Source organism: Mustela lutreola, chromosome 6 (genome assembly GCF_030435805.1).
Source record: "Mustela lutreola isolate mMusLut2 chromosome 6, mMusLut2.pri, whole genome shotgun sequence".
Taxonomy (NCBI): Eukaryota; Metazoa; Chordata; class Mammalia; order Carnivora; family Mustelidae; genus Mustela; species Mustela lutreola.
In genome coordinates, this window is record NC_081295.1 from 96698897 (window position 1) to 96712076 (window position 13180).

General features: G+C 37.0%; 1 protein-coding gene across 1 annotated transcript in view; it reads right to left on the reverse strand.

Moving 5' to 3' along the window:
• The window catches only part of CRISP2 (cysteine rich secretory protein 2), a 29009-nt gene extending 16737 nt beyond the window's left edge, over positions 1-12272 (reverse strand). The window contains exons 1-4 of the mRNA XM_059176372.1: positions 12149-12272; positions 10968-11068; positions 8209-8239; positions 6044-6114 (exon numbers count right to left, since the gene is read on the reverse strand). Of these exons, the coding sequence (XP_059032355.1) occupies positions 6044-6112 (69 nt within the window). The 5' untranslated portion in view covers positions 6113-6114; positions 8209-8239; positions 10968-11068; positions 12149-12272. The remainder of the gene's footprint in view (positions 1-6043; positions 6115-8208; positions 8240-10967; positions 11069-12148) is intronic.
• Positions 12273-13180: the final 908 nt, after the last annotated feature.

Consider the following 13180-nt stretch of genomic DNA (forward strand, 5'->3'; position numbering starts at 1 on the left):
TCTTCCTGCTTCAGTTTTGGTCGTTTATATGTTTCTAGGAATGCATCCATTTCTTCCAGATTGTCAAATTTGTTGGCGTAGAGTTTCTCATAGTATGATCTTATAATAGTTTGTATTTCTTTGGTGTTAGTTGTGATCTCTCCTCTTTCATTCATGATTTTATTTATTTGGGTCCTTTCTCTTTTCTTTTTGATAAGTCGGGCCAGGGGTTTATCAATTTTATTAATTCTTTCAAAGAACCAGCTCCTAGTTTCATTGATTTGTTCTATTGTTTTTCTGGTTTCTATTTCATTGATTTCTGCTCTGATCTTTATGATTTCTCTTCTCCTGCTGGGCTTAGGGTTTCTTTCTTGTTCTTTCTCCAGCTCCTTTAGGTGTAGGGTTAGGTTGTGTACCTGAGACCTTTCTTGTTTCTTGAGAAAGGTTTGTACCGCTATATATTTTCCTCTCAGGACTGCCTTTGTTGTGTCCCACAGATTTTGAACCATTGTATTTTCATTATCATTTTTTTCCATGATATTTTTCAATTCTTCTTTAATTTCCCGATTGACCCACTCGTTCTTTAGAAGGATGCTGTTTATCTCCATGTATTTGGGTTCTTTCCAAACTTCCTTTTGTGGTTGAGTTCTAGCTTTAGAGCATTGTGGTCTGAAAATATGCAGGGAATGATCCCAATCTTTTGATACTGGTTGAGTCCTTATTTAGGACCGAGGATGTGATCTATTCTGGAGAATGTTCCATGTGCACTAGGGAGGAATGTGTATTTTGTCGCTTTGGGATGAAATGTTCTGAATATATCTGTGATGTCCATCTGGTCTAGTGTGTCATTTAAGGCCTTTATTTCCTTGCTGATCTTTTGCTTGGATGATCTGTCCATTTCAGTGAGGGGAGTGTTAAAGTCCCCTACCATTATTGTATTATTGTGGATGTGTTTCTTTGATTTTGTTATTAATTGGTTTATATAGTTGGCTGCTCCCACGTTGGGGGCATAGATATTTAAAATTGTTACATCTTCTTGTTGGACAGAACCTTTGAGTATGATATAGTGTCCTTCCTCATCTCTTATTATAGTCTTTGGCTTAAAATCTAATTGATCTGATATAAGGATTGCCACTCCTGCTTTCTTCTGATGTCCATTAGCATGGTAAATTCTTTTCCACCCCCTCACTTTAAATCTGGAGGTGTCTTCAGGCTTAAAATGAGTTTCTTGGAGGCAACATATAGATGGGTTTTGGTTTTTTATCCATTCTGATACCCTGTGTCTTTTGACAGGGGCAAGTAGCCCATTAACATTCAGGGTAACTATTGGGAGATATGAATTTAGTGCCATTGTATTGCCTTTAGAGTGACTGTTACTGTGTAATGTCTCTGTTCCTTTCTGATCTAACACTTGTAGGCTCTCTCTTTGCTTAGAGGACCCCTTTCAATATTTCCTGTAGAGCTGGTTTGGTGTTTGCAAATTCTTACAGTTTTTGTTTGTCCTGGAAGCTTTTAATCTCTCCTTCTATCTTCAATGATAGCCTAGCTGGATATAGTATTCTTGGCTGCATGTTTTTCTCGTTTTGTGCTCTGAAAATATCATGCCAGCTCTTTCTGGCCTGCCAGGTCTCTGTGGATAAGTCAGCTGCCAATCTAATATTTTTACCATTGTATGTTACAGACTTCTTTTCCCAGGCTGCTTTCAGGATTTTCTCTTTGTCACTGAGACTTGTAAATTTTACTATTAGGTGACGGGGTGTGGGCCTATTCTTATTGATTTTGAGGGGCGTTCTCTGAACCTCCTAAATTTTGATGCTCGTTCCCTTTGCCATATTGGGGAAATTCTCCCCAATAATTCTCTCCAGTATACCTCTGCTCCCCTCTCTCTTTCTGCTTCTTCTGGAATCCCAATTATTCTAATGTTGTTTCGTCTTATGGTGTCACTTATCTCTCAAATTCTCCCCTCGTGGTCCAGTAGCTGTTTGTCCCTCTTTTGCTCAGCTTCTTTATTCTCTGTCATTTCATCTTCTATATCACTGATTCTTTCTTCTGCCTCATTTATCCTAGCAGTGAGAGCCTCCATTTTTGATTGCACCTCATTAATAGCATTTTTTATTTCAACTTGGTTAGATTTTAGTTCTTTTATTTCTCCAGAAAGGGCTTTTATATCTCCCGAGACGGTTTCTCTAGTATCTTCCATGCCTTTTTCGAGCCCAGCTAGAACCTTGAGAATTGTCATTCTGAACTCTAGATATGACATATTACCAATGTCTGTATTGATTAGGTCCTTAGCCTTCGGTACTGCCTCTTGTTCTTTTTTTTGTGTTGAATTTTTCCGTCTTGTCATTTTGTCCAGATAAGAGTATATGAAGGGGTAATTAAAATACTAAAAGGGTGGCAACAGCCCCAGGAAAATATGCTTTAACCAAATGAGAAGAGATCCCAAATCGTGAGGGGGGAGAAAGGGGATAAAAAGAGGTTCAAAAAGGAAGAAAGAAAAAAAAAAAAAGAAAAAAGAAAAAAAAAGAAAAGAAAAGAATTTAAAAAAAGAAAATGAATAAAGAAAAATATAAAAAAGAAAAAATATATATATTAGATAAACTAGTTAAAAAACGTTAAAAAAGAACAGGGTTAAAGTTAAAAAAAAATTAACAGAAGGCGAGATAAAAAAAAAATGAAAAAGAAAAAAATTAAATTAACTGCAAGACTAAAAAAACTCACAGGGAGAAAGCCGTGAGTTCCGTGCTTTGCTTTCTCCTCCTCTGGAATTCTGCTGCTCTCCTTGGTATTAAAATCACACTTCTTCATAGGTTAACTTGGTCTTGGCTGGATTTCTTGTTGATATTCTGGGGGAGGGGCCTTGTGTAGTGATTCTCAATTGTCTTTGCCCCAGGCGGAATGGCACTGCCCTTACCAGGGGCCGGGCAGAGTAATCCGCTCGGGTTTGCTTTCAGCTGCTTTTGTTCCCGGAGCGCTTTTCATAGAGTTCCAGAGGACGGGAATACAAATGGCAGCCTCCTGGTCTCCGGGCCCAGAGGAGCTGAGAGCTCGGGGCCCCACTCCTCAGTGCGCCCTCAGAGAACAGCGCCCAGTTACTCCCGTCTGCCTGACCTCTGTGCTCCGAGCTCACCGAGCCTGTGGCTGTTTTTCAAGGTAAGCCAGAGCTGCGAGCTTATTGTCGGCTCTGTCTCTGTAGCCGGCTTTCCTGTTCCAATACCCGCAAGCTCTGCGACACTCAGACACCGCCGATCCTTCTGTGACCCTGCAGGACCTGAAGCCACGCTGACCCCATGTGGGCTTCGCCCTGGTTTAGCCTCTGGCACGATGTCCCTCAGTGGAACAGACTTTTAAAATTCCTGATTTTGTGCTCCGTTGCTCCGCCTCTTGCCGGGAGCAGGCCCCTCCCCCCGGGGTCTATCTTCCCCTCGCTTTGGATTCACGTCTCCGCCAGTCCTACCTTTTAGAAAGTGGTTGTTTTTCTGTTTCCAGAATTGCTGTTCTTCTTCTCTTCGATCTGCCGATGGATTTGCAGGTGTTTGCAATCTTTAGATGAGCTATCTAGCCGATCTCCTGCTAGTTGAAGTAGTCTCAGCCTGCTACTTCTCCGCCATCTTTTCTTCTATCCATTTTTAATTGAATTAGTTTTGTGTTTGTGTTGAGTTGAATCAGTTCTTTAAATACTTTGGATATTTACCCTTTATCAAATATGTCATACGCAAATATCTTTGCGCATCCAGGACATTGTTTTTTAGTGTTTTTATTTTCTTTTTCTTTTATTTTTCTTGCTGTGCAGAAACTTTTTGTTCTGTTGTAGTCCCAATAGTTTATTTTTGCTTTTGTGTCCTTTGCTTCAAGAGACAAATCTAGAAAAATGTTCCTAGAGCCGATGTCAGAGATATTACCTGCTGTGCTCTCTCCTAGGATTTTTTTTTTAATGGTTTCAGGTCTCACATTTAGGTCTTTAACCCATTTGGAGACCACTTTTGTGAATATGCAAAAAAAAGTGGTCCAGTTTCATTCTCTTGCTTGTGGCTGCAATGGATTATTTTCCTAACACCATTTGTTGAAGAGACTGCCTTTTCCCCATTGTATATTCATTCCTCCTTTGTTGAGGATTAATTGACCATATAATTGTGGATTTATTTCTGGATTTTCTGTTCAGTTCTACTGATCTGTGTGTCTGCTTTTATGCCAGGACCATACTCCCCTCATTACTATAATTTTGTCATATAACTTATAATGAATTTTGATACCTCCAGTTTTGCCTTTTTTTTTTCCTTTGTTTTCAAGACTGCTTTTGGTATTTGAGGTCTTCTGTGGTTCCATGCAACTTTTAGGATTATCTGCTCTAGTTCTGTGAAAAATGCTGTTATTATTTTGATAGGGATTGCATGAAATGTATAGATTGCTTTTGGTAGTACAGACATTTGTTCTTCCTACTCAGGAGCATGGAATGCCTTTCCATTTCTTGGCATGGGTCATGAATTTCTTTCACCAGTGTTTTATGGTTTTCAGAGTACTGGTCTTTCACCTCTCTGGTTAAGTTTATTACTAGATATTTTCCTGTTTTGGGTGCAATTATAAATGGAATTCTTTTCTTATTTTGACTTTGTGCTGCTTCATTATTAGCATATAGGAATGCAACAGATTTCTGCACATTGATTTTGTATTCTATGAGTTTACCAAATTCATGTGTCAGTGCTAATAGTTCTTTGGAGAAGTCTTTGGGGTTTTCTATATATAGTATCATGTCATGTGCAAATAGTGAGGGTTTTACTTCTTCCTTACCAATTTGGATGGTTTTTATTTCTTTATGTTTTCTAAATGCCATGGCTAGGACTTCTAGGACTCTGTTGAGTAAATGTAGTAAGGATGGACATCCTTGTCTTGTCGCTAATCTAAGGGGGAAAGCTCTCAAATTTTCCACCATTGAATATGATGTTGGTTCTGAGTCTTTCACATAAGGCCCTTATTATGTTGTGGTATGTTTTCTCTATACCTACTTTGAAGAGGCTTTTTATGATGAATGGATGTTGCACTTTGTCAAATGCTTTTTCTGTATATATTGACAGGATTGTATGTTTTTTATCCTTTCTCTTATTCATGTGACATATTGCATTGATTATTTTGTAAATATAGAACTACTGTTGTATTTTGGGAGTAAATCCTATTTTATCATAATGTATGATTTTTAAAAAATATTGACATTATTTTAAGCAATAAATTTTACTTTTAATGGATTGACTAATAGTCTACAAAAATATTATGTCTACATCCTAATCCTCAGAATCTGTCAATGTGACCTTCTCTGGATATAGTTAAGAATCTCAAGATTCAACCATCCTGGATTATCTAAGTAAGACCAAAATCCATTGACAAGTATCCATATGAAAGACACAGAGAGGAGAAGGTGATGTGAAAGGGGAGGCAGAGAATATGTGATGTAGCTACAAGCCTAGTTATCACAATGATTGGTCAAAGCCAGCATAAGTTAAAAGACAGACATGGAACACATTCCTTCCTATATCCTCCAGAGGGAGTGTGGCTTTGCTGACACAAAGATTTTAGGCTTCTGGCCACCAGAACTGTAAGAAAATAAATTTCTGTTGTTCTAAGTCACCCAATTTGCACTCATTTCTTACAACAATCTTGAGAACCTAATACATTACTGAATTATTTATCCAAAATATCATTTCATCATGTACTGAATATCTAAGTTATTAATGACATTTTTTCTTCTTCTCCTTCTTCTTCCTGTTCTCCTCCTCCACCTCCTCCTCCTTCTTCTTCTTTTTCTTCACTAAATCTTTAAAATCTAGCATGTGTACTACAGTATATTTTGTTCTGGATTAGCTGCACTGTAAGTGTTCAATAGTCACATGTGACCAGTGGGTACTGGAGAGCTCAGCATAGACTCTCATCAAGATATTGTGTTAAGTGATCTGAGCCACCAGTGAGTACTTTGTGATATATCAGACACTTTTCCCTTTCTCCTCTCAAAGGACCCAACCATCCCACAAAGTTGCGTGGATAGATTTAGAAAGATTTTCTTGTTTAAGTTTACCTTTCCTTCTGTGGGTAGAGATGGAAGCAGCAGAATGGCCAGAAACAACACTACTGGGAATAAAGCCATTTCTGGGAAGTCAAAGAGAAGAAAATTCTGCATTAAAACATATAGCACATGGACCTCTAACTATGAGTAAAAGCCAATATAGTGATCTTGGTTAGTTCAAAGGAACTGTAATTCCCAAATTCATTTAAAAAAATGTAACAAGAGAATATTTTTATTTGGTTGCAGTAGAATCATAGTAGAATCAACTTTGTTATTGATAGGGGCAATAAAAAATAAACTGAAACACTTGACTGATGCTCTTAAAGTATACATATAAAGGCTAGGGACATGTCATTATATTTCTGACCAACTCTATTCCTCCTAAGTTCATTAAAAATGTGGAAAATACAGATTTCTTGAGTTAATTATGATACTGCATTGATTATTAATCACAATTTTGGGGAAAACATTATTTTCTGTATGCACAGTCTCTTGGTTTGCTCTGCTCTATAAAAAGAATTGTTTGGGGGCGCCTGGGTGGCTCAGTGGGTTAAAGCCTCTGCCTTCAGCTCAGGTCATGATCCCAGGGTCCTGAGATAGAGCCCTGCATCCGGCTCTCTGCTCAGTGGGGAGCCTGCTTCTTCCTTCTCTCTGCCTGCCTTTCTGCCTGGTTGTGATCTCTGTCTGTCAAATAAATAAATAAAATCTTAAAAAAAAAGTAAAACTGTTTGTTCTTTTATTTACACATGATTCTAATCAAGACTCCAAAATTATAATTACACAGAAATAAATATATAGGGAGCCTGGGTGCCTGAGTCAGTTAAGGATCCAACTCTTGATTTCAACTTGGGTCATGATCTCAGGGTCATGAGACTGAGCCCCATGTGGGGCTCTGTGCTAAGCATGGAACCTCTTTGTCTCTATACCTCCCCCCTGCCCCTCCACCCTACAGGTGCATGTTCACATGCATTCTCACTCTCTCTCTCTCTAAAATAAAAAAATAAATATACAAACACTTCATTAGTGGTTATTTCCCTGGTAAAGGGATTAAAATTTATTTTGATTTTATTACTTATACTTGTCTGTATCTCAAATTTCCCAGTATAAAAAAATAAAACACAAATATTTTATTGAAAATCAAGCCCGTTCAAATTTGCTGAATCCATGATTTGGTACAAAAGTTATTTAATATCCTCACTAACTTTTTAAAAGACACTCATTTTGGGTTGTCTATGTTGTCATTTCTCAATGTTTCCAAAAAAAATTCTTGGTCCTTTAGATGAAGCAACAAGTCCACTAAGTTTAAAAAAAAAAAAAAAAACACTTATCTTCTGGCTATTAGTCGTCTAAGTTACTCACTTTGTAAACTAAAGGAATAATGCATTGATCGTTTTTTGTTTGTTTGTTTGAGTTTAGTATTTCCAAATTCTTGAAGAGAAAGAATATCTTAAACAATTTATTTATGGTACTTCCTAGGCCTTATTGATTTGTAAATAGTAGACAATTGACACCTGCTCCATGTATTCCCTTTATCCTCAATAATGTGCTCATAAAAGGGAAAAACTGACCATTTGTTGACCATGCAAAGCAAAATTTGCGTCTAATGTCATCATCATACTATAGTGGGTATGACTATATTTTACAGCTGAAGAAATTGAGTGTTAAACAGTTAATTTACCTATTCCAATAGTAAGTTCTTAAGTAACTTCAGAAATTAGCCTTCCATCAGCATAATGTCAAAGTCAATACACATAAAAAGGAACATAGTTTCAACGGAGAAAAGCAAAATCATTTCGTAGTCACTGGAGGCACTCTTATCCTTATTTTAAAAACCCCTGTATTAATACATAACCATACATGTTTATAGTAAAAATCATTAATAATATACACAAATTGTCATACTTTTACATTTCTTCTAGTAAAGATAGTTCTAGAATAATTGTTTCAAAGTCATAAACCTGAGAATTATTTTTATTATCTCTCAAGATTAAATGTAAGGAAGTTTCAAATTGATAAAGTGAGAAAAGAGTAAAATTAGCTCGATTCTTTTAATAAAAAATTATCCATAAAGTTTTGGAAATTATGGATAAATGTATTAAGTATATAATTTTGCCATTTGCAAAACAAAAATGACTGACACAAAGTGTTCACATTAAAATAAATGAGTTATCACTTACTGTTGGTTCTCAAAGTAGGAATTTGCTTTATCTGTAGAAAGAAGGAAAGTGGAGAAGAGGTTAGAGCACAATATATCTTACATCTATTCTGTTTTAGCAATTTCTGTTTGTGCAAGTAAATCTAAGTCAGTAAATTTCTGAAACAGAATTTTTCACACCAGTATATTCAAATTTCATTGCTAGCTGTCTGACATGGCTTTTGACATTACCTTGCTTCCATACAGTATTTTAAAAAAGTTTTTAATAAGACAAACTTTATTGAGATCTAATTTACATACCATACAATTCAGTCATTTAAAGTGCATGATTCAATAGTTTTTGCATATTACATTGTTATAAACTGTCTTTTTAATGAAACTGGATTACCTGTTTATTCAATCACTGTATTAAAATACAAGTAAAAGAACAAGCAATAATTTTAGAACATACTATGAAAATAATTTGAAATTGTGATGTCAAAGTGGCAACAGATTTCATCAATTATATTCAGCTTTATTCTTCACATTTGTTTAACTTAGTCTCAACTACGGTTTACTTCTTTTCACAGCACTGGCAGGTTCTTTTTTATCCTTTAGGAAAGCATTTCCAAAGACTGGTACACATACCACTTTAAAAAAAATCTTTTTATTTAAATTCAATTTAATTAAATATATGGTATTATTAGTTTCAGAGGTTGAATTTAGTGATTCATTAGCTGCATATAACACTCAGTCCATCATGTGCCCTCCTTAATGCCCATCACCCAGTCACCCCATTCCCCACTCACCTCTCTTTCAGCAACCTTCGATTTGTTTCCTGTAGTTAAGAGTTTCTTACAGTTTGTCTCCCTCTCTGTTTGTATTTATTTTTCCTCCCCTTCCCTTATGTTCATTTTTTTTTCTTAAATTCCAAGTAGGAATGAAATCATAGGATATTTGTTTTTCTCTGACTGGCTTATTTTGCTTAGTGTAATACCTTCTGGTCCCACCCATGTCATTGCAAATGGCATAATATCCTTCTTTTTGATGGCTGAGTAATACTCCTATATATATATGTAATTTTCCATAATATGGAGTAATAGTCCATATATATGTATATATATATATACACACATATGGATATATATATATTATAGTCCACATCTATGTATATATATATATATATATACATATGGACATATAAATGGATAAAGAAGATGTGCATATATATGTACACATGTATATATATGTGCACATGTATATATATTACAATATACACATTACTTATACACATGTATATATATATATACATGTGTACATATATATGCACATCTTTTTTTTTTAAGATTATTTATTTATTTGTCAGAGAGAGAGCGAGCGAGAGCAAGCACAGGCAGACAGAGTGGCAGGTAGAGTCAGAGGGAGAAGCAGGCTCCCTGGGAAGCAAGGAGCCCGATGTGGGACTCGATCCCATGACGTTGGGATGATGACCTGAGCTGAAGGCAGCTGCTTAACCAACTGAGCCACTCAGGCGTCCCTATATGCACATCTTCTTTATCCATTCATCTGTCAATGGACATCTGGGCTCTTTCCATATTTTGGCAGTTGAGGACATTGCTGGTATATATATTGGGGCACACATTCCCCTTCAGATCACTGTGTAACCTTTGGATAAATACTTAGTAGTACAACTGCGGGGTCATATGGTAGCTCTATTTTTAACTTTTTGAGGAACCTCCATATTATTTTCCAGAGTGGTTGCACCAGTTTGCATTCCTACCAAGAGTGTGAAAGTGTTCCTCTTTCTCTCATCTTCACCAATACCTGCTGTTTCCTGAGTTGTTCATTCTAGCCATTCTGACCTGCGTGAGGTGGTATCTCTTTAACATGAGTTAATACAACATGATTTCCCTCCCTAATCAGCCCTCTTCTTTTACCAAGCACACAAAAATCTGGATTCTGCTTAGCATTTTTATAATAACTACTGAAGATTCTGGATTTGGCTTAGCATTTTTATAATAACTACTGAAGACTGGTTAATCACTGTGAAGTTAACCAGGATGCTACCTTATAGCTAAAGGCTCCGCTTTCTTTTACATCCCAGTTACCAACTTTTTATGACATACTGCTTAAGAGCATAGTCTTTGGAAACCATCAGTTTTGGAAAATCCTGATCTTCAATTTTCTCTTCTGTAAAATGTGAACTATCATATCAAAAACTTTGCTTTGAAAAAGTGAATGGAATAATATACATAAGGCCCCTAATACAATGACTGACAAATAATAACATATGTAAGTTATTAATATTTTTATCATAATCCTTTACAATATGCAGTAGTTTGCTATGTTCATAAGATCTTTCCATGAATGCATGGTGTTTGATTTTAAGTTGCTAATTTTAGAAGTGTTTATAAGACTTGTTTTATTTCTGGGTATCATAGGGAAAAATCAGCATAATCTAATCAGAGATTCAAATGTTCAAGGCCCACTTCTACTGGAAATCTTCTGGCTAACTTTAAGAAAAAGGATCTAACATTTGTATCCTTATCAGCTCACTTACAGACATATAGATTGGCCTGATAATATTGTATGGCTCAATCCTTCAATGGGATTGCGTTCGATGACCCACAATTACATAATTCAGTAGGCCAAGATCCCACATATTCCTCCCTACCACTCTCCTTTCCCCCACCCTCATTACCCAAACTATAATCATCTTTATTGCATCAGTGAAAACAATGACAAAACCCACATTCATACATAGTTGAAAAGTTTGCAGCCATTTTTTTCCTTGCTACTTACTAATGGAAAAGTACTGTGCACTTTTTTGCAGGTGTTTTAAGACTGAGATGACATAGTTCTAAGGTGTCTGTAGGAAGATCATGGTGTTCAGTTTGATAATCCTAGAACAAGGAAAAAATGATATTTAAAATAAAGATGGGACGAATAAACAGGTAGTATCAATAACCTCTGTCACAAACTTAAAACACTATGTTTTTAGTATTACCCCAATATTTTCCTGTATTTATTTGATGTCACCCATTAAGACCATAATATACTTCTGAGATCAGATTATGTTTTGATGTCTCGGTATTTCCTTCAAATAACAAAAAGTGACCTTCTTAAGGAAATTCACTTGACTTCCTTAGATTATCAGCATATTTTCCAGACTCCTAAATCCTTATACACTCTTTTTTAGAAAAAATTTTAAAATATTTTGTTTTTCTATCTATCTGAGGAGAAAGGGAGAGAGAGAGAATGAGCACCATGGCTTAGGTGGAGAGCAGAGGGAAAGGGACAGATTCCTAGTACTGAGCATGGAGCCCACATGGAGTTATGGGTTCTATCCCATAACCCTGAAATCATGTCCTGAGTGAAATAAAAGTGAAGTCCCCACTTAAGGAACTGAGCCACCCAGGTGGTCCCCATATATACATATACACTCTTTATAAGATAATATCTATAAGTAGTCACCCACATAATAAGCATTTACTACAAGGATTTGGAATCACCCCTATATGTCTTCATGTATTTTCCTGGAAGCCAGTAGATGACATACAATCCAGTAGAGTCAACAGCTATAAGTCTAATAATTTGCAATACACAGTTTCTTATAACTGTGGGTTCAAAACACAAGTAAGAACTAAAGTTCTTAATATGACCTCATGAACTCCTCATTTACAAGACTTGTCTTCTGCTATGAATCCAAGCATTTCATGGAAATGTAATGATTATTATTTTAAGACAGAGTTTCAATAGGATAAACATCTATGAGAGGCATATTGGAAGTCTTTGGTGGAATGGAGATAATCAACAAAACTTAAAGCTGTCCATATGCACTGAATCAGCAGATATGTCCACCAGAGTGTCAGAAAAGGCCCGGAGGACCACAGCACCCCTCAGCTCACCGATCTTTTTCTATCATTTTCACCCCACCTCCCAGGCCCTGGTCATTTCCTTTCCCAGACTGCTCCAATTCTTACCCTGGCTCCAGAGCCCCGATCTTCCCACAGTGGGGACCGGAGCCAGAGACTGGTGGCTGCTCGCTGTCGGACAGAGAGAGTAAAATACCCATCCAAGCAGGTGTGAGCGACGAGCGACGTCACGAGGCTTTGTGCCTTCAGCGCAGTCGTCAGCTTACTGAATTCTCACGACTGCCCCGTCTCCCTGTGACGCAGCGCTGACAAAATCCTGCACAGCTTCCCTTGAGGAAAGGAAATGTCTGTTCGCCCACTTGAACAGGAGGAAGAAGATGGAGATAATACTAGGATTCGAAATGCACAGGGGGTGGTTGAAAAAGGCCGCGTTCTTGTAGAGATAAGAATTCCTGAATTAACACAGGTCAGAATTTAAAGAGCAGATTGGTAAAAATCCACAGACAATTAAGTTTGCAATACAATACTAGTGTAGTCCCCTAAGTGCATTCAGGGTTACATAAAGTTGGCATTTTGTAGATTTGCTCATAAACACCTAGTGTTCTTGATGCCTCTCTTCCCTTCCAGAACAGTTTTGTGGTTAAGAAATTCAATTAAGAGGCACCTGGGTAGCTCAGTGGGTTAAAGCCTCTGCCTTCAGCTGGGGTTGTGATCTCAGGGTCTTTGAATGGAGCCCCACATGGGGCTCTCTGCTCAGCGGAGAGCCTGCTTCCTCCCACTTCTCTACCTGCCTGTCTCTCTGCCTACTTGTGATATGCCTGTCAAATAAATAAATAAAATCTTTAAAAAAAAAAAAAGAAAAGAAATTCAATTAAGAGTAACAAGAGCAAGTCTTAGGAAAATGCCCAGAATTCCTAATCCAAGGCTGGTGGCTTCAAGTTCAGTAGGTATATCTGGCACTGGTTGAAGATGTGTTGCCCTTTTCTTCACAGAGGGCAGATGAGTAATGGATGCATTTCCCCCTATGCTTAGTTGTTTTCAAGATTTAAAGGAATGAATTAACTCATCACATAGAAGATAGGTTTGGATGACAAACCGAGGATCAACACCCATCACATATTAACTGACTCTACCCCTGCA